Raw genomic sequence first — 18,925 nt, 5'->3', positions numbered from 1 at the left:
GCTATAACTAGAGGTTCTTAATTTATTGGATTTAGGGTTTTTAACTGCAATTCACATATTGAATAACATCTTTATTGAATAAACCTCATTAACAACTTTATTTTAAAAATAGAATTCTTTCATTGTTTACAAACCACGAGTTTTAGGATATAAAAACCAACACATAGTGTACCTAAGATAACGTACCCAACCTAATTCTTTTAATTAGATATATTTCGGCTAATTAAATACAATTTAGGTCTAGGTGTGTCCGAGTAAAGCTTTTATATTGGAATTAACGTTAGCTTTTATATTGGAATTAACGTACGATGTGTAAGTGATAAACTCTTTAAAGCCTCACATTGCTCACGCATGCTCATAAAACTGGGTTTAACATAACTCAAATATCGGCTCGATCACCAGGTAGCAGGTGTTCCGTAAACTGTCAACTTAAGTACCTCCAGCCTTAAATAGGATCTTGTTGGGTGAGTTTTGTTGTAACCTTCATCTTATAAGTTATCGACCTATTTTGACTATTAAAACAGGTTATGGTTGTTAACCCTATGTGGGTATGCATTTATCTTTGTTACAGATTTTAAAAGTCTAATTCATTTTATAACACTTGTAACTTAGACCAAATTCATAACATACATCAAGCATTTCATAAATTAATATAACAACTTATACTAATTCTCATGAAATCCTACATATGCATACTATATATTACAACACTTATAACATTCTTTCAATGCATGAAACATGCTTATCCTATGATGGGATTTTAAATCCATATGACATACTTTATGCACAAACAAAATTAATTTAATTAAAACATACATTCATAATGTATAATTAGCTACACACTAAAGTGGATCGGTTTTGGCATCTTGGGCTATCAAACAATTAAACTATTACAATAATAATTTAAAGACAACCTTGAACTACTCCCGAACACTTCGAACCGGCCCGGATCAATTGAAATCAGCTTCAACTAGACCTCTAAGGCTTCAATTAGGGTAGAACCGGGTGAGATAAGGCTGAACTGACTGGAATGAGGTCAAACCAGCCCAATTAGACCGTTCTTCCTTTGCACTTGCATTTTTGGAAAAAATATGAGCAACATTACAACACTGCGCCTCGGGTCTCAACTCTCTATTTCAATTTCAACTGTGTTTTGCTCCAAAACTCTTCAAATTACAGTCTCATTTCAACTCTAATAACTCTAGCAAAATTACAAACTCTTTCTCACACATTAAAACCCATAAACAACTGGGAAATTACAATAATTACAACAGATTAATGCTCAATTTGATGCTAAAACTCTAATATATCCAACTTTATTAACCAACAACATTCGTCTCATGAAAATTCACTCATCATGCTTAAATTAATGCAAATTGAGTGCTTAAAACATGCTCTATACCAATTGAGGGAGTTAGAAACATGCAAGTGGAAGCAATAAGAGTCTTAAGCACTCTAATTTTATTAATCTAAGGATTAAGCATACTAGTTCAAACTTTGAAAAAACAGAGTCTTAAGAGCAAACCTTGATGTAGCTCAAAATTGAAGCAATCCATTAGTTATTTTTTATCACGAATACTTCATGGACCACTGCTAGAGTCTTCTCCAATATTCTCCGACTTTAGAACGGATTGTGGGATCCAAATTTGTGATGGATTTGAAATGAAAATGAGTTTAAGAGAATTTAGAGCTCTTAATTTTTAGTAGAAAATTTCAGCTCATAGCCAAAATTTCCAACCTTATTTCCAGCAATTTCCTCCTCTAGTTAAAGAGAAAATCATTCACCCTAAAATCACAAAAAATTGACATCAAATTGATCACTAAATCAAGTGGGAATTGAGGTGTTAATGAATGGAAAATTTGAGATATAAAACCACTAACTCAAATTTAAAATTTTGAATTTAAAAAATAAAAAATTTTAATAAATTTCTATAAAATCAATTCAAATAACTAATTTCAAATAAGATTATTTTTTAATAATTAATTAATTAAATAATTTAATTAATATTAATTTAATATCAAATATTAAATTATTCAAAATTAAAATTAAATAATTTAATTAATAAATATTAATTTAATATCAAATATTAAATTAATAATTAACACCAATCCCAATCAATCCCTATTCATGTTTGCAATATTTAAATCATATTCAAATATTTTCAACTCTCCAAATTTTTTAATGCATAATTAAATGACAATAGTTAAGTATACCAAGAACAATTAACATTTACTCCCTCAGTTGAATTTGATCAATTCAAATTCTTTCATCACATTGTTCTAAAGTTTAGTCCGATATGAGAAAGAAGGGGGACTAAATCATGAGCTCCAACGATTTGAGATTAGTCGGCTAAACTTTTTAACCTAGTTAACCAACATTCATTAACTACCGACACACTCCAATATATCCTAGTTGTTGCACTCTCCTCACTGTACATATTTTCTATCCACTCGATATAACCATGATTAGTAAGTCAACCCTTCACAAGTTGTTCATAATTATAGTTAGGACAATATTACCATTTTACCCCTATAGTTGCATCTTGCTTCTTAAGTCCTACTGATCCTCTAATGAACAATTGGTTTGTAAATCAACCTTTCACAGGTTGTTCTAACCATGCAATTGGATTTTCGAAGAGAGAAAGTGTTTTCTCTAGACACTTGACCAAAAACCAGAAAAATCTCTCCATATTCCCTTCAATCAATCTCATTTTGGATCCCACCATTCAATCTAAAGGCCAAGAGAATAGTAGGGAAGATTTTGTGGTAGTCTACAACAAGTTGGTAATCAATTTCGAGCTAAGGAGTTGTTGGATTGGAGGATTCTTGAAAGGTAAAAACTCAAAAACCCTATGTTTGTATCTTGACCTTGCATTGCTTGTAATTTAAAATTAATGCAGTTAGAGTGTTTAAGATCCTAATTGCTTCCGTGTGTTCAATGTCAACACCAACACTCATTTTTTAACCAAAGCCTTAGCGAGACATAAATTTGATCATTGTTTAAGTCTACTTAAAATAGTAGATTTAAATGGAAGAAAATAGTTATCAGATGCTTTAGATCTTCAATGAAGTTTTTGCTTCAAGAGGGAGAGTTGTTGTAGAATTTGAACCAAAACTTCAGCTCCAATGTGTAATTCCAGCTCTATCTTTAGCTCTCTATTCTTCCAACTCCTGTTCAAACAAACAGAAAGTAGTTAACAAGTTGTTATAAACTGTTTTAATTCTTCAACTATCTGTATTAAATGCCACAATGTAAAGAATAAGTGTAAGCTTGTTTTCATTTTTCCTTAATCAGAGAGTACTTTTCGAGAGGGAGTAGAGAGTGAGAACTTATCTGAGTGTGACAACTTATCCGAGTGTTGTTGCTTGTAAACCTTGAAGTCCTTGAATAAAACTTGAAGATCACTTTTAAAGTGGATGTAGTTGGAGCTAAATTACCAAACCATTATACTTCCTTGTGTCTCATTCTTTTCTTCTTTGATTTTCTAGTCATGCATGCCTGAAACTCTTGTCCTTGAGCTCAAGATCTTCATCAGCTTACCTGGAAAAACAAAGAGCAAAGAAAGGTCAGTTGAGAGAATTTTTCCCTAACTTTTAGTAACTTTTTTATTGAAATGAAATTAGAATGAGAAGAGAAAGAAAAGTTTTACCCCTTTTTTGAGCAATGTGCCATAAGAGAAGCTAGACATGACAGCTACTTTTTCCATTAGTGTCCTTGGATCAGCTCAACAAAAAGGGTTCTTTGGGTTTAGAAGTTCTTTTTCTCTTTGGCCCCGTTTATCATCATATACAGAGCATATTTGGTTTGCTAATTTTCCCTGATCTTGTGATGGAAAGAAGACAGGTGTAGCTTGAGTTAGTTCCACTAACGCTAGTGAGAGATTGATGAGATTATTTTAACATGGCTAAACATGTGTGTTGTTTTCAGAAATATTTTATATTAAGAATCAAGTCGAATAGAGAAAAATATCAAGGAAAATCGAATAAAACAACTATTGAATGTGGATTAGAGTTCTAATCTCGTTTATTTTTCATTTGTTGGGGTTGATGCCTTAAATCTCATGGGTCATGTACTTTTTAATTGTAATATATGAATGATTTATTTATTTAATAAAATCTGAGGTATGAGATATTTTATTTGACATTTAGTAGCATTAACCCAAAAAACAACTAAACTAACATTCGAGATTATCTTTTGTAGCTGAAACATGTATGTAGAGACATACAAGTGGATTATGTTTAAGTGATAACCTAAATGGTTTGTAGTAGATGGATAAGATTTGAGGTCTTATCCTAGTGACAATATGAATACGACCCGCTTTGTAGATATTGCATTTGTTGTAAAGTAGTACAAATGATCTGATCCTGATCAATCATGTAACGACCCGACCCCCTATGACTTAAGTTAGACTATTATTAAACACATGCATGTATGGAACTTAAAACGACACTCTTTTATAGTGAAATAAATGCTAAATAAATATGATAAATTCAAATATTAAAAACAGACGATAGGGTACCCGTAAATCATAAATGATAATAAATAGGTCTGAAAACAAATCTTAATAGTAAGTTTCAAACATCAAAACTGAAAGTTGAAAAACATGAAAAGAAATCTAAATATCATGAACGGAAGCATAGAACTGGTCTCAGCGGCTCGATCACGGATTTCGCTTGTCAATCTTCGATGCATCTCTACCTTTATCTGAAACAACAACATGAGAAAGGATGAGTATAAAATACTCAGTAAGTAATCCCACTACTGAAGTCAGGCTAGGCATCTATGTCCGCTAGATACCTATCTCTGGTGGAAACATATACACTTCTCTAATCCACATATGACACATACATACATGAAAAGCTGATTTTTATCCTATTGTAGTTAAGTATGCCCACTACCTCTAGTAAGTCTCGTACGACCCAAAACCTCTAGTGAATCCCAAAGGGAAGCGCCACCTCTAGTGAATCTCGAAGGAAACACAACCTCTGGTGATCCCGAAGGAAACCACTACCTCTAGTGAATCCCGAAGGAAACACAACCTCAGGTGAATCCCGAAGGAAACCACCACCACTAGTGAATCCCGAAGGAAACACAACCTCTGGTGAATCCTGACGGAAACACAACCTCTAGTGAATCTCGAAGGAAACACAACCTCTAGTGAATCCCGAAGGAAACACAGCCTCTAGTGAATCCCGAAGGAAATATAACCTCTGGTAAATCCTGAAGAAAACACAACCTCTGGTAAATCCTGAAGAAAACATAACCTCTGGTGAATCCTGAAGCATAACACCACCTCTAGTGAATCCCGAAAGAAACACAACCTCTGATGGATCGCAAAGGAAACCACAACTTCTGGTGAATCCCGAAGGAAACACAACCTCTAGTGGGCACCTAACTAATCAATGAGGACACTATCACAATCTCAACATCTCAAGTATCACAACATGGTTCTATAACATACATATACACCTCAACATCATGGCTCTACAACATACATATACCTCTCGTCATCCTAGTCTCATAACATAGATATACATCTCATCATCATAGTTCTATAACATACATATACATCTCGTCGTCCTAGTCTCATAACACACATATACATCTCATCATCCCCAGATTCAGTAGGATCTCCAAGAATAATAATAGACTCAAATTATGCTGGCATTCAAACATCTATATGCGCATCTAGTCTTGGAAGACTTTGAATCCACCCTATAACATAAACTACAAATATTAATTTAGCATCCCTGGTCCAAAAATAATAAATCCGAAGTTTTAAACTCATCTTTGAGGTCTAAATCCAATTAACTAAAGTAAACCAAATGTCCCCAAATTTAACTTACCAAAGTTGTGCTTGGCCCCAAAACAATTTCCAAAACTCAATCCCAATGGCCAACCTCAACATAATTTGAATCCAAAATGAATAACTTACTTTTTCATAAGTACTCTTAACCCAAAAGACAACCAGCCCAACTAGTTACCCAAAACTTACCAAATCTAACAATTTTTGTCAAAAATTGGTCTCTTCCTCGATGAGCAACGTCCCAAAAGCTTTCGAATATTGCTTCTGAAAGTCCAATCATAGTGAATTTTAACCAAAATATGTTTTAAAAAAAAACAACACCAAAACTTCAAGGAAAACACCTAAAACTAAAATCTTACCCAAAACATATTTGACGACAGCTATGACGGCTGTAGGGGCTGGGCGACGCGACTGGGGAGCATTGGACGAGGGTGGCGTGGATGTGAGCGGTTGGGTGCCATGACTGTGCAGACGCGAGCGGCTAGGTTTTTGCAGAGGCGCGGCACGGCGAATGTTTGGCTTTCGATTTGGGTAGTGGCTGAAGGCTGGGCGGTGTGGCTGGGGAAGCTTCGACTCAGATCTGGCAGCTGACGAGGCTGGGCGACTCACGGTGGCATGACTGCACCCCACGAATGGTGAGCAGCATCGTGCGGCATGAGGGAGGCGGTCAGTTGGATTCGGTGGTGGGTCGTGTGGATTAAATGACTAGGCGAAGGACGAAATGCAGATGGCGAGCGAACGACCTTGACATCGAAGGCACATGACGACTGGAGGCTGAATGGTGAGGGATAAGGGCGGCGCGAGTCCAATGGCGAGAGGGGAAAAAATTTGGGGGTGGGGGGGGGGGGGGGAGTTGCGTGTGAGGGAGAGAGAGGTTGAGGTTAAAAGAAAAATAATTAAAATAATTAAAATATAATATAATATAAAATAAAATAAATGAAAATACTTTACTTTATTTTATGATATCTTATTTCCTATTATTTTATCCTTTCCTCTTCCAAATTTTATTTTTAATCCCTCTTTCCCTTACCATTCCCAATTCCAAAAAGAACTTAACTAATCTCCTTCAAAACGACATTAATTCTTGATATCAATTTCCAACATAAATTTCCAACTTTAAATAATTAAAATCCAACAATTACACTTAAAAGTCCAAAATTTCAAAAATACCCTCAATTAAAGGAAATTACTGAAATTACATTACTAACAAAATTAGGGGTGTTACATTCTTCCCCACTTATGGAACTTTCATCCTCGAAAGTTTATTCCTGGAACAGCTTCAGGTACTGGGCCCTCATCTCATCCCCTCTCTTCCAAGTGGCTTTTTGAACTGGTGATTCAGTCACATGACTTTTAGAAATGTTATCTCCTTACGGCGTAATGTCTTTACCTCTTTGGCGAGAATTTCTGCAGGCTTCTCCTCGTAACGCAAGTTGTCATTCAACTGCAGTGGCTCAAAGCCAACCACATGGGATGAATCCATCACATACTTCCTTAACATCGAAACATGGAAGACATTATGAACTGAAGAGAGTGACGGTGGCCAATTCGCTCCAAGACCTCAAAAGGCTCAATAAATCGTGGACTTAGCCTCCCTTTTCTTCCAAACTTCAGAACACCTTTCATTTGTGCCATTTTTAAGAACACTTCGTCACTAGTTTCAAGCTTTAGGTCTTTATGTCTAACATCAGTGTAAATATTTTGTCTACTTTGATTTGTTTGCATACGATCTCTAATCTTCTGTATTGCCTCATTCGTGGTTTGTACTAGCTCAGGCCCTAACAAATTTCTCTCATCTACCTCATCCCAACATACAGGAGACCTACAACTCTTCTCATATAGGGCCTCAAATGGCGACATGTCGATGGTGGCCTGGTAACTGTTATTATACGCAACTCCATAAAATGCAGGTGAGAGTCCCAACTCCCTGAAAACTCTATCGCACAAGCGCACAATATATCTTCCAATATTTGGTTCAAACGTTCTGTTTGACCATCAGTCTGTGGGTGAAAAGTCGTACTAAAATATAATTGTGTACCCAATACTAACTGGAGACTCTTCCAAAAACTAGATATAAAACGAATGTTGTTCTTTGACATAGCTGAAACTAGTATAAAAACAATGTGACAACCCCTTCCATATATAATTATGAAACTTAATATGCTGAAAACCAACAATACTTTAACATGTTCAAGCTAAGAACTATGAAAACTGTCGCGAGCTTAAGAAAGTCTTATCCACTAAAAACATATATCTGAGCTTACCATTTTGTCACAGGGAAAACTTCATATGTGTAGGGGAGAAACTGGTCATGCTATATAATGCGTCATCTAAAGATACGTACCAGAACAAATCTAGTCAACTGGAAACTGCTTCTACTTTAAAAGCGCCGACTATGATGTCTTTCTTAGTGTCTACATGTCTAAGAATAACTCTATCTAATTAAATCTCATATTCATAAGAAACTCATCATGAGGCTCTATACTGTCATGGGCTATAAAACTTGCTTGAGTCAATCCTCATATCATTCTTTTAGCCTTCGAACAATCACATATCATTACTTAGACCTTATTGCGGATGAGTCTAAAATTCCCTCTGAAAGATGAGGTTTGGAAGTCCCTGGATGCTAAAGCGTCAGTAAATTGATAACACATTTCCATAAACTCGTAATAACCGTAATTGATCCTTGAAGCTAGTTTTTACGATAAAACCTTCTTGATTTACAAGTCATAGCTTGATTTACTCGTACTCCCTAGAGCAAGTTAACTTACTGCCAATGGTGACAATGGAAGATCCAGCTTACTTACTTTTGTGCATATACCACTTTTGTATACCTCGAGTGGGATAATTTCCTTTTTCAATCAAATTGATGGTCTTGCTAGCTCATTCGATCTTGCACACTATGTCAAAATCCCTTAAATCTTACTAATACCTTCAATGGTTTACCTCATAACTAATGAAGCCACAACATACCATGTCAATAGTTCGTGAACATCTACTATTACTAGTAACTCCATTTTAGCTTATCTTTTCTCAACCTTTTATTTTGGTAACAGATTCTTGTGTTAAAACAAAGTTCCATACCCAATCATCTATGTAAGCTATCTTTCCATCCAACACATATTGTCCCAAAGTTTCACATGATAATGAGGTATTCTTCTTTTACACCAGAATAAATACCTTGTAACCCCTCGTATCAAGCATCCAAACCATACTTAACTAAGAGTTTTGAACACATTACATTTCTTTCCCTTTCCAAAAGAGTAAACTTTCTTAGATACTTTTCTCTCCTTCACACTTATATTTGATAAACCACTAAATTCAAGACACCTCTTTTTTTTTTCCCACTTTCCAACTGGAACATAATCTCTTTACTAAATTATATTTTACTTAACTCCTCCATAAATCTTATCTATCTCACTAAGAATTTCCATCTTGTAGAATTCTTCGTTACCAATTTACATACTTTTAAACTCCAAAAGACTTTTGTTTCTTTAAATTTTCCTAACTTGGATCTCCTCATCACAGTAAGGCTCTGGGTTTAGTCTAGGTATACTTAAATAATCCTTCAACCTAAACAAATAGTACCTTGCTTTATCCCCTTTAAGTCGAAGGTCATGTCCAACTATTTTAGATTCTGTTAATGACATCAACTTAGCTAGATATTCCAAAAGAATTCTTCATATTATTAAACATACTTTACCTAGTCCATCAAGTCGTGTATTACCCAAGTTATTATGACTTATGAATCCTTTCTAAAATTCTTCTCAAAATGTTAGGTTTTTAATATCTCAAAACCTTTAATAAATCCATCGTCTCTTCTTCTTGTCCTTCTTATCCATAAAACAATTTTTAACCTTATTTTCGAGAATGTGGCCGGTGAAGGAATTTATTTATACTATCTCCAATTGCACCATAGAACATAACACTAGTCCTTAATGAATTCTTGTCAAGAAAATTTTATTCCTTAGCTTAAACATTTAATACCTTCAATCCCAAATTGTCATAACTCTACATAGTTTTATCAACCTTTAACATCTCTGAATTAAGGTATATATATTTGTTCGTTTCTAACATAATTTCCATAAGAAAAATTAGTGCCAAGTGACATCATAATTTGCTCTATTTTATTTTTCTCCTTTTGTAGTGTCGTAACTAATAATCCTCTTATAATAACTTCTAACGAGTCACTGACCTAGCATTAAAAAAAAGCTGGTGCATTTAAGCTAAATGAATATTTTCATGTACTACTATCATAAAACTTGTAATTTATAACACATACCTGGCAATGACGAGGAATCCGTGCATAGGCCAAAGAGACAATCTGAACTTACATAGTAAGTTAGACTACAGAACCCAAAACATGGGCTCTGATACCAACTGTAACGACCCGACCCCCTTAAGGCTCAAGTTAGACCGTTACTAAACACATGCATGCATGGAACTTAAAACGACACCCTTTTATAGTGAAATAAATGCTTAATAAATAAGATAAATTAAGAACACCTTCATTAAATTCAAATATTAAAAACAGGTGATAGGATACCCATAAATCATAAATGATAATAAATAGGTCTGAAAACAAATCTTAATAGTAAGTTTCAAACATCAAAACTGAAAGTTGAAAAACATGAAAAGAAATCTAAATATCATGAACGGAAGCATAGAACTGGTCTCAGCGGCTCGATCACGGATTTCGCTTGTCAATCTTCGATGCATCTCTACCTTTATCTGAAACAACAACATGAGAAAGGATGAGTATAAAATACTCAGTAAGTAATCCCACTACTGAAGTCAGGCTAGGCATCTATGTCCGCTAGATACCTATCTCTGGTGGAAACATATACACTTCTCTAATCCACATATGACACATACATACATGAAAAGCTGATTTTTATACTCAATAGGGATTATTGAGAATTAATCTTGGATTAATTTGAATTGTTCAAATTAATTGAGGGGTTGATTATATATGATATAATTAATTTAAATTAATTATATGTGATATAATTAATATAATGTATTTAATGTGTTATGAAATATTTAAACATATGGGTTGAGTTCGAGTTACGAGTTTATTTTTAATGTAAACATGAAGAATGATATACAAATTATTCTTGTTGAGAAAAAAAAATTGTACCTTTTATATCCATGAGTAAAGCTATAACAGAATTTATAAAGTGCAAAAAAAGTGCTATAAAAAGATTATTATAGTAATTATAGCTATTAGAAAAAACTAAATAACCTTACTATAGCGCAAGATTAAAGCTATAAATACTATATTATAGTGTTAAAAAGTGCTATTATAAATTAAAGATAGCATATTATCTTAGCTATATAAACATAGTATAGTTTTAATAAAAGAGGCTATTAAATGTTTTTTTAGCATAGTAAATAAGCTATACCTTCATACATTACTGTAGCATCCAATATAACTCTATAAAAACGCTATTTCTTGTAGTAGATGATCATTTTTCCCATTTGTGACGGTTCGGTTGCGGGGAGAGGGTTTTAAGATCCTAGTATAGTTTTCTTGGAGGGTTGCAAGTGTGCTTAGTGCAGATGTTTTGGTGATTTTGTTAATAAGTGTGGGTCAGGGGATTTGATAGGGTGTTTCTCTTTAAGTACGTTTGGCTCCTACTTTGCTGATGGTTCGATCACTGCTCTTCATGAGGGGCCAAGTTGTGGGGTTGTTTTCCCCTCTATCTAAGGGATTAATTGTTGTTCCTACTTAAGGTTCTTTAGGGGTGGGAGCTCAGAGCTACGTTCTTAGGTCCAGTTTTGTGATTAATAATCTGATGGTGATTATGATGTTAGTGTTGCTTAAAGGTACTGTCAATTCTTCCCTTCCTTTGGTGATGTTCGCTCGAGATGATATCTCCACTTTGGTTGTCGATTATCGCGTTGTGGCTAATGAATCTGAACTTTTGGTGAACTTACGAGATACTTTTGACTTGTCAAAGGACTTACGATAGTTTCTTTTATTGTAATTTCGATGGTTTCTTCAGACTTGAGTTGTGAGTTTGTCTTTTTTTTTTTTTTTTTTTGTCAGCTTTGCTCTTTTATGTTGCTTTTGTTTAATTTTGCCTTCATCTCAGATTAGAAGGTTGCTCTTTTGCAATATATTGTCACTTTTGAAAAAAAAAAATGATATAATATTCATTCGTGTTAGGTATGGTGCAAATCAAAGATATTATTATAGTACTCTATACACGCACCATATTTAAAGCTCGGAGAATAAAATCAATTTGAGCATAATTCAAATGATTTTGGACATGTACTCTCATCTATGAGATCACATCATCAACTCAATTAAAAAAAAGAAAAAGAAAAAAGAAAAACTAAAGGTTACACAGAGAGGTTTAAAAGGGATTGTATTTGGGCGGCGACAATATATATTAAATTCATTTTGGAGGCTGAAGATGAGCATCTTGTTCGGCGGGGAGTTTAGAGGCAGTAATTGGAAGCTCCGGCACGGCGGCGTCGTTAGGCTTATGGAGGTGGGCGGCGGTGGAATAATCTTTGTTTTTGCCCCAAACGACTGAGTAAAGCCCAATCGCGATGATAATGGCTCCAATAACACTGGTGTTTGCAAAAAAGTGGCAATTAATTAATTAGCCAAAGAAATAATATAAGTTTATAACCTTGAAACATAAACACAACTATGGATAAGATTCTTCACCAAAGTTTCATGCGTCATTTTCAAATATTAAAGCATTGCGTTAACGATACCAATTCGAGCGATCAAACTTCTAACTTTTAGAATATTAATTTAAAAACAATTAATAGTACAAATTTTATTTAAATTAATTTTAATGATCCACTTGAATTTATTAATTCAAGAATTGCGTTTAAAATGGTATAAAATTTTTGTTTTTAAATATATGAAAATGAACTAAAATATTTATAAACATAGTAAAATTTCACAAGTCTATTTGCTATAAATCGTGATAATCTACTATCTCGACATTAATAGTAATATATGGCGGTCTATCACAAATAGACTGTGATGTTTTACTATTATTTATAAATATTTTCAATAGTTTTATTATTTAAAATAAATTTCAAATATAAACTCCCAAGTTTGGCAAATTTATATCTATATGTAACTTTCTTCTTTAAACTAGTTGAAACTTGAAACATAAATTAAACAAACCTATGCTTCTTGAACTTTGTAAATTAATCAAAACTTATTTCATTAAATTGTAGATTTAGTCATGCAATTTTTAAATGGTTCTATTTAGCTGATGAACTTTAAATAGTTTCATGATTTTTTGAGTTTAATTAGTCTAAGATTTTATCTATGTCTAGTATGTCATAATCAAAATTTTTAAACACCATTTGAAACCATTTTGTTATTTTATTTTGTTTTTTAAAATTAAGTCTATGGACTCTATTTCTACATCCAAATTTCTTTTGTTATCTACTTTTCACCAATAGTTTAAAAAACCCAAGTCAAATTTTGAGAACTAAAAAAATGTAGCTTTCAAAAAATTGTTTTTGCTTTTGGAATTTGGCTAAAAATTCAACCATTGTATTTAAGAAAGATGCAAATCATTGTAAGAAATGTGGATAAAATTGGCTTAATTTTAAAAAAACAAAACAAAAAACCAAATGGTTATCAAATGAGGCTTTAATAATTGATTGATCTATTAAAAATTAAATTTTATGTCTAACTGATACTCTAAACTTTCAATTTTGTATCTAGTACGTTCGTCAATTTATTTTTTAACCTATTTATTAAAAATATTAAAAATATAATTATATAAAATTATGATTTTTTTAAGAGATTAGTAGTGCTCGATGTGGATGAGAATTTAGCCAAAGTGAGCTTAACTACACAATCATAATTGGCATATGAATTTCGTTTCTCGAGATTAGGGATTTAAATTTTCATAGTTCACTTATTGAACAAACAAAAATATGTGATGATTATTGTCAATTAAGTAACAAATAAATAAATAAATACCTTCCAAGATGAATTTTCTCAGCGAGAACAATGGAGGAGATAATAGTGACAACAATCATACATAAAGGATTGAAAGCTGTGACAAATACAGGGCCTCTTGTCTTCATAACCAAAGCTTGAAAGTAATATGCAATTCCTGAACCAACTATTCCCTGAACAAATCATTATTCAAATCCACTTATTAATACCAAAACCATTCACCATAAGGGAAAGAAACTAACCATCTCTATGTCCCTTTATCCCGATTTGGTAATAATTTGGTTTTTTAAATTTTATATTTTTTAAATTAATTGATATTTCTTCTCACAAATTTTTAATGATTTTTACCTTTTTTTTAGGATCATTTTTAAATATAGAAAAATAAAACAAAATATTTATAAAATATAGTAAAATTTTAAAATTGATAGACATAGAAGTCTATCAATATCTATCAGCTTCTATAATCGATAGTTCTAAAATTTTGCTATATCTTGTAAATATTTTCAACATTTTACCATTTGAAATATTTTTCGTTTTTTTAAAGTATCATTTTATTTTTTAGTAAAATTCAAAAACCTATATGTATATATATGTGTGTATATATATATATATTAAAAAGTACTTTTTTTTAATTTGATTTGATTAAAAAAAAAATTTCTGGTATAACAAAGAAATTTGAAAATAGGATTAAGTTTAAAAGACCACAAACAACAAAAAGTCAAATAATGGCAAAGAAAAAAAAAATTCGATTTTCAATTTTGTGTCTAATACGGTAATATTATATGGAATATATAAAAGAGTGATAAGATTCAAACCATTAAATTTTTAATCATTAACATATGCTATATGTCAACTGATTAGATATATATGCTCACTTTGACAGATATTATAGACTTTTTGGACATGCATTTAAAGAGGAGAAGAATTTATAACTTTTTTTCTTTTTGATTTTAAAAAAATTATAAACCTATTAAAAACAAAATTTAAAACATTAGATATATAATTTAACTCCGAAAAGTTTGAATATAAATACAATAAATGAAAATTTTTAATTTCATTTCAAAGAACTTTACACTTAAATGAAATTGGACAAGGTATGATCTATTATTGAAAGGGATTGTTTTAGAACAATAACGGGTGGGGATCGAACTTCCAATTTTTATAGACGAAGGTCATGTCAATATCACTAAACTAAACTCACTTTGGCTGCTTTTATTGAAAGCGATTAATTAGATAGAATTTTGTAATGAAATAATTATATGATATAGGGTAGGGAAAAAAATAAAGAAATACCGTATAGAGAGGAGCTAGAAGCCTGGAGTCCCAGCCCACAGCCCATGCACTAGCATGATGTTCAATGGCTACTGCTATCACTGTGCTTTGAAGTGCACCAGCCAAGCATATCAATGCCGAAAGAGATAGCTCCGCTGGGTATCTTTTCACTGTTATAGACTGTAATTAAGAAGAAACCATTCAAGAGTTTACAAACATATGGGTTTGTCGCGGTTTTGATAAGGACAACAAAACTTCTATTCATTTATACAATGGTGTGATATTGTTTATTTAAGACATAAAAAATTCTAACTTTGTTTTCATCTAACAATCCTCTTCTCGAATAAAATACCATCTTGAATATCCCTTTATCTGTCCACTCATGACTGCCTACGACAGTTTAGCTCTTATCAAAGTCAAAAGCAAAATCAGATAGAGTATAACTATATACATATCATCTTTTTGGAATACACTTGGTGTCACCCACTTGTTGCATGTGCATTCTTAGAATGAGTTTGATTTAACTTTGTAAGTATTTAATATTAAAAATAAATTATTTTGAAAAAATTAAATTGTTTGACAATCATTAAAAATAACTTTTTAAATATTTTTAAAGTGCATTTAAAACTTTTTTTAATCAAAAGAGTTTTAAAAATACGACTTTTTCGAAAAACTCTTTTTTTCTAATCAATCCAAAATGATTCTTAATCTCTTTCCCTTATATACTCCTCCTATTAGTCTACTCAACCTAATAGGTTTACACTCTCCATCCAAATCTACATGCATGATTTAATAGAGATTTACTTGCTCTGTCGCATAAGTATTACTTCTTTTTTTTTTTTTTTTTTTTTTGATATGAGGATTCACCCACACAAGAACTCACAACTTTTGTAAGATATTGTTGACAATCTCACCTACACAACATGGTTAATAATTTAGATCATGACTCTAATACCAATTGATAAGAATAACGTAACCTTCCACCTATCTCATTTATGTGATATATTGTTCACTTAGGACGTATACCTTCATAATTTTGCTTTTAGAACCAGCCAAAAGGTCTTGTACCCTTACTTATTTTCCATGGATGATTTAATTCTTCTATAACTAATGTAAGACTTTGTTTACCCCTGACAATTTTATCTAATTTTTTTAGTTTGAAGTTTTGTTACTTGCAGAACCTCGTATGATATGGTTTAATTTTTCTAGAGACTTTTATTGAAACATTTAATTTATGTTGTAGTATTATAAGAATTTTTTCTCCACAATCGGCATTTGGGACGTTGAGTTGGTTATTATAGTTTCTGGGTTATAATAATCAGTGGGTTATAATAGTTAGTATTTGAGATATGGACTATTTTAGTTTGAGTTATAATAATTTGTGTTTAGGATGTAAACTATTTTTGTTTGGGTAGGAAATAATAGACACTGTAGCAAAGAAGAAAATAGAGAATGAGTAACCAATAGTAAATACTTTAGCAAAGAGGGGTTTGAAATAGTATTTAATATACTTAATTGTAAGTTATAAATAAATAGTTGTATATACCATTATTATATTTGGTGCCCCAAAGAGAATGGATTATAATAATACACTCCACCAACTTCTAGTCGTTGTCTCAAATGTCCCTTAGTTTTTAAAACTCATTTATTTGTTTTAAGTGAGGAAGTTGGGTGTTTTTCATTAGACTTTTCACAAGAAACAAGGAAGAAAAAAAAAAAAAAAAAAAACTCATTTCCCTTGAAAGTGTCAAATAGTTAACTCAATCAGAGCTTTGGGCTAGAATTTTAATATTCCATCATGATGTTATTTTTTCCCCTATGATTTTCCTATCTTTATTTCACATTTTCATAACATATAGCAAGCACTTGTTGAACTTGATAAAAAAAAATAAAAATAAATAAATAACGCATATGCATGTTCAAAATAGCTAGTTACAAACTTTAAATTTATATCTAAAAATGTAAAGCCTCTTGCAATTTAATAGTATAGATTGTACAAAGTCATGCATTTAGCCTAAAAATAAAGTTGGTCGAATTGAAAAATTAAAGCTCATTGTATGATCATGCACACCTTTTCCCTTCTTCACTTTTCACAATTTTGAATATAAAAAGTTAAAGAAAAGAAGTTGATACGATCGAATAGAAAGTAAAAAGATTTGGAAAATAGCAAACGTATGGAATAATAATAATAATAATAAAATTCTCAAAAGGGTAAAATTCAATTTTGATTAAAAAAAGCTTACGAAAATAAAATCATCCCCAAAAAAAAAAAAAAAACACAAAATCTGACAAATACAAAATGATGTTATCAATAAGCTAAGTAAAATACTTAGGTGCTGTTCAGTAAAAAACTATCATGGACAGTTTTTATATGGAATTCAGTACAGCCTAATAATAATTGTCATGAGGTAATAGTTGAAGGTTTGATAAGTGATGTTAACTTACCTGTAATATGTAAAAACAAGACCAAGACACGCAGCCCAAAAGGATGAACAAAGTTCCGGCCACCCAATGCTGATTGCCGGCGGCGCCACTGCTGTTAACATGGTTGTTTGTTTTATGAGTCCAAAAGAAATCGAGAATTGGGCCTTTGTAAAGTGTCATAACCAAAGCTCCGGCGAAGGTCACCAAAGTACCAATTACCTTGGCTACCCCTCGTACTTGTTTTATATTTAAACGCTCCACTCTGAACCAATTTAAAAAACAATACAATTTGAATACCAAAAATTGGTATAAATAAAAATACAATTTCTAACCAATGGGAGAAATAAATAATTACCGAAAAATTACTGCAATGATAAAGGTAACAGAGGGCACAGCGTTCATGATGGCCGATGTAAATGATGCTGACGTGTACGTCATTCCTAGATAACCGAAACCTTGATCCACAACCGGTCTGGTTGATTCATGAAATCGAACACGAGAACTTTTAATATCATTCGTTAAAAAAATATCGTATCATATGAATTTAATTACTCTTGTATCTTTTTTTATTATAATATCATGTTATTGACAAGAATAACTCGTTCTTACTCTAGAAAACCCAAGACCATGATTTGCAAAGCGACAGGGAGTGTCATCTTTGGTCTTGTTTTCCTGCAATGATTTTGTCAAAAGTTGAAGAACTAAGCTAATAAATAATAAATCAACATGAAGAAAATTCAACTGACATGAATTTGTACTATCAATTTCAAAATTTACAATACAATTTCCATTCCACACATATATAGTAGTATCAGTTTATGATTAAACCTTTCGAAGATTAGAGCGAAAGGAGCGAGAAAGAGAGCGGCAACGGTGTTACGATACACGATCAAAACATAACGACTCATGCCTTTGGTGAGAGTGGCCATGCATATTACATATATGCCTGCAATTCCAAATTGTAGGCTCACCACTAGAATATAAGGCTTCAACTTACTCACAATAGAGTTCTCACCCACCATCTTTAGCTTAGTGAGAAGTGACAATAAAAGAGAGAATATGAGAAACTTCATTGGAGTGGCATCCCTTTATATAGAAGAAAATTTGAACGTGTTGTTTAATAAAGGAAATAATTAATGGGAAAGAAAAAATATGACTAAGAGGCACTAAAACTAATTACCAAATAGATCGTTTGGTTTAAATTTTAGGTGATGGTCAATCAATGACATTTAAAAGAATGCATATCGTGGAATATATATATATATATATATATATATATATATGCACACACTTGTGTAAGAATATATGCATGTAAGAGCTTATACTTTAGCACACCTAAAAGACTTATGCTATGCGTGACTTAAAAAGAAGAGTATATATGCACAATTAATATCAAATAAAAAATTTCCCTTCATATGTTAATTAGAAAAGACATTCAAAAGAGTATGAACTATGTACATGTATATATTTGGTA

The 18,925-nt window shown here is 32.1% G+C and overlaps 2 protein-coding genes and 1 long non-coding RNA gene across 3 annotated transcripts; all 3 read right to left on the bottom strand.

Annotated features, from left to right (window-relative positions):
• Window positions 1-4,517: 4,517 nt before the first annotated feature.
• Window positions 4,518-6,704, bottom strand: LOC120076721 (uncharacterized). The gene is made up of 3 exons (XR_016529423.1): window positions 6,167-6,704; window positions 5,997-6,071; window positions 4,518-4,705 (listed from the first exon to the last, which is right to left on the bottom strand). It is a non-coding gene; the product is annotated as an uncharacterized LOC120076721 (long non-coding RNA).
• A 445-nt stretch (window positions 6,705-7,149) lies between these two features.
• Window positions 7,150-7,667, bottom strand: LOC120076238 (uncharacterized). Its single transcript, XM_039030002.1, has 2 exons — window positions 7,417-7,667; window positions 7,150-7,300 (listed from the first exon to the last, which is right to left on the bottom strand). The coding sequence occupies exons 1-2, from the start codon at window positions 7,665-7,667 to the stop codon at window positions 7,150-7,152; spliced, it is 402 nt and encodes a 133-aa protein (XP_038885930.1).
• A 4,315-nt stretch (window positions 7,668-11,982) lies between these two features.
• LOC120076334 (WAT1-related protein At4g08290-like) lies at window positions 11,983-18,704 on the bottom strand. The gene is made up of 7 exons (XM_039030129.2): window positions 18,280-18,704; window positions 18,061-18,123; window positions 17,807-17,923; window positions 17,473-17,713; window positions 15,049-15,207; window positions 13,777-13,928; window positions 11,983-12,389 (listed from the first exon to the last, which is right to left on the bottom strand). The coding sequence occupies exons 1-7, from the start codon at window positions 18,522-18,524 to the stop codon at window positions 12,212-12,214; spliced, it is 1,155 nt and encodes a 384-aa protein (XP_038886057.1). The 5' UTR covers window positions 18,525-18,704; the 3' UTR covers window positions 11,983-12,211.
• Between the last annotated feature and the right edge of the window lie 221 nt (window positions 18,705-18,925).

The sequence above is a fragment of the Benincasa hispida genome, chromosome 4 (assembly GCF_027475165.1).
Source record: "Benincasa hispida cultivar pf3 chromosome 4, pf3_genome.v1.1, whole genome shotgun sequence".
NCBI classification, from domain to species: domain Eukaryota; kingdom Viridiplantae; phylum Streptophyta; class Magnoliopsida; order Cucurbitales; family Cucurbitaceae; genus Benincasa; species Benincasa hispida.
This window is presented reverse-complemented; position numbering and strand designations above follow the sequence as displayed.

What these genes read in the sequence shown, in the direction of transcription:
- LOC120076238 (XM_039030002.1), bottom strand. Translation starts at nt 7,667, where the DNA reads ATGTCGCCATTTGAGGCCCTATATGAGAAGAGTTGTAGGTCTCCTGTA. An exon ending in CAAATGAAAGGTGTTCTGAA is followed by an intron (nt 7,301 to 7,416) that starts GTTTGGAAGAAA and finishes TTCGATGTTAAG; the next exon opens with GAAGTATGTGATGGATTCAT.
- LOC120076334 (XM_039030129.2), bottom strand. Translation starts at nt 18,524, where the DNA reads ATGAAGTTTCTCATATTCTCTCTTTTATTGTCACTTCTCACTAAGCTA. An exon ending in CTTGTTTTTACATATTACAG is followed by an intron (nt 15,208 to 17,472) that starts GTAAGTTAACAT and finishes TCTTAATTACAG; the next exon opens with TCTATAACAGTGAAAAGATA. An exon ending in GAGAAAATTCATCTTGGAAG is followed by an intron (nt 12,390 to 13,776) that starts GTATTTATTTAT and finishes TGCAAACACCAG; the next exon opens with TGTTATTGGAGCCATTATCA.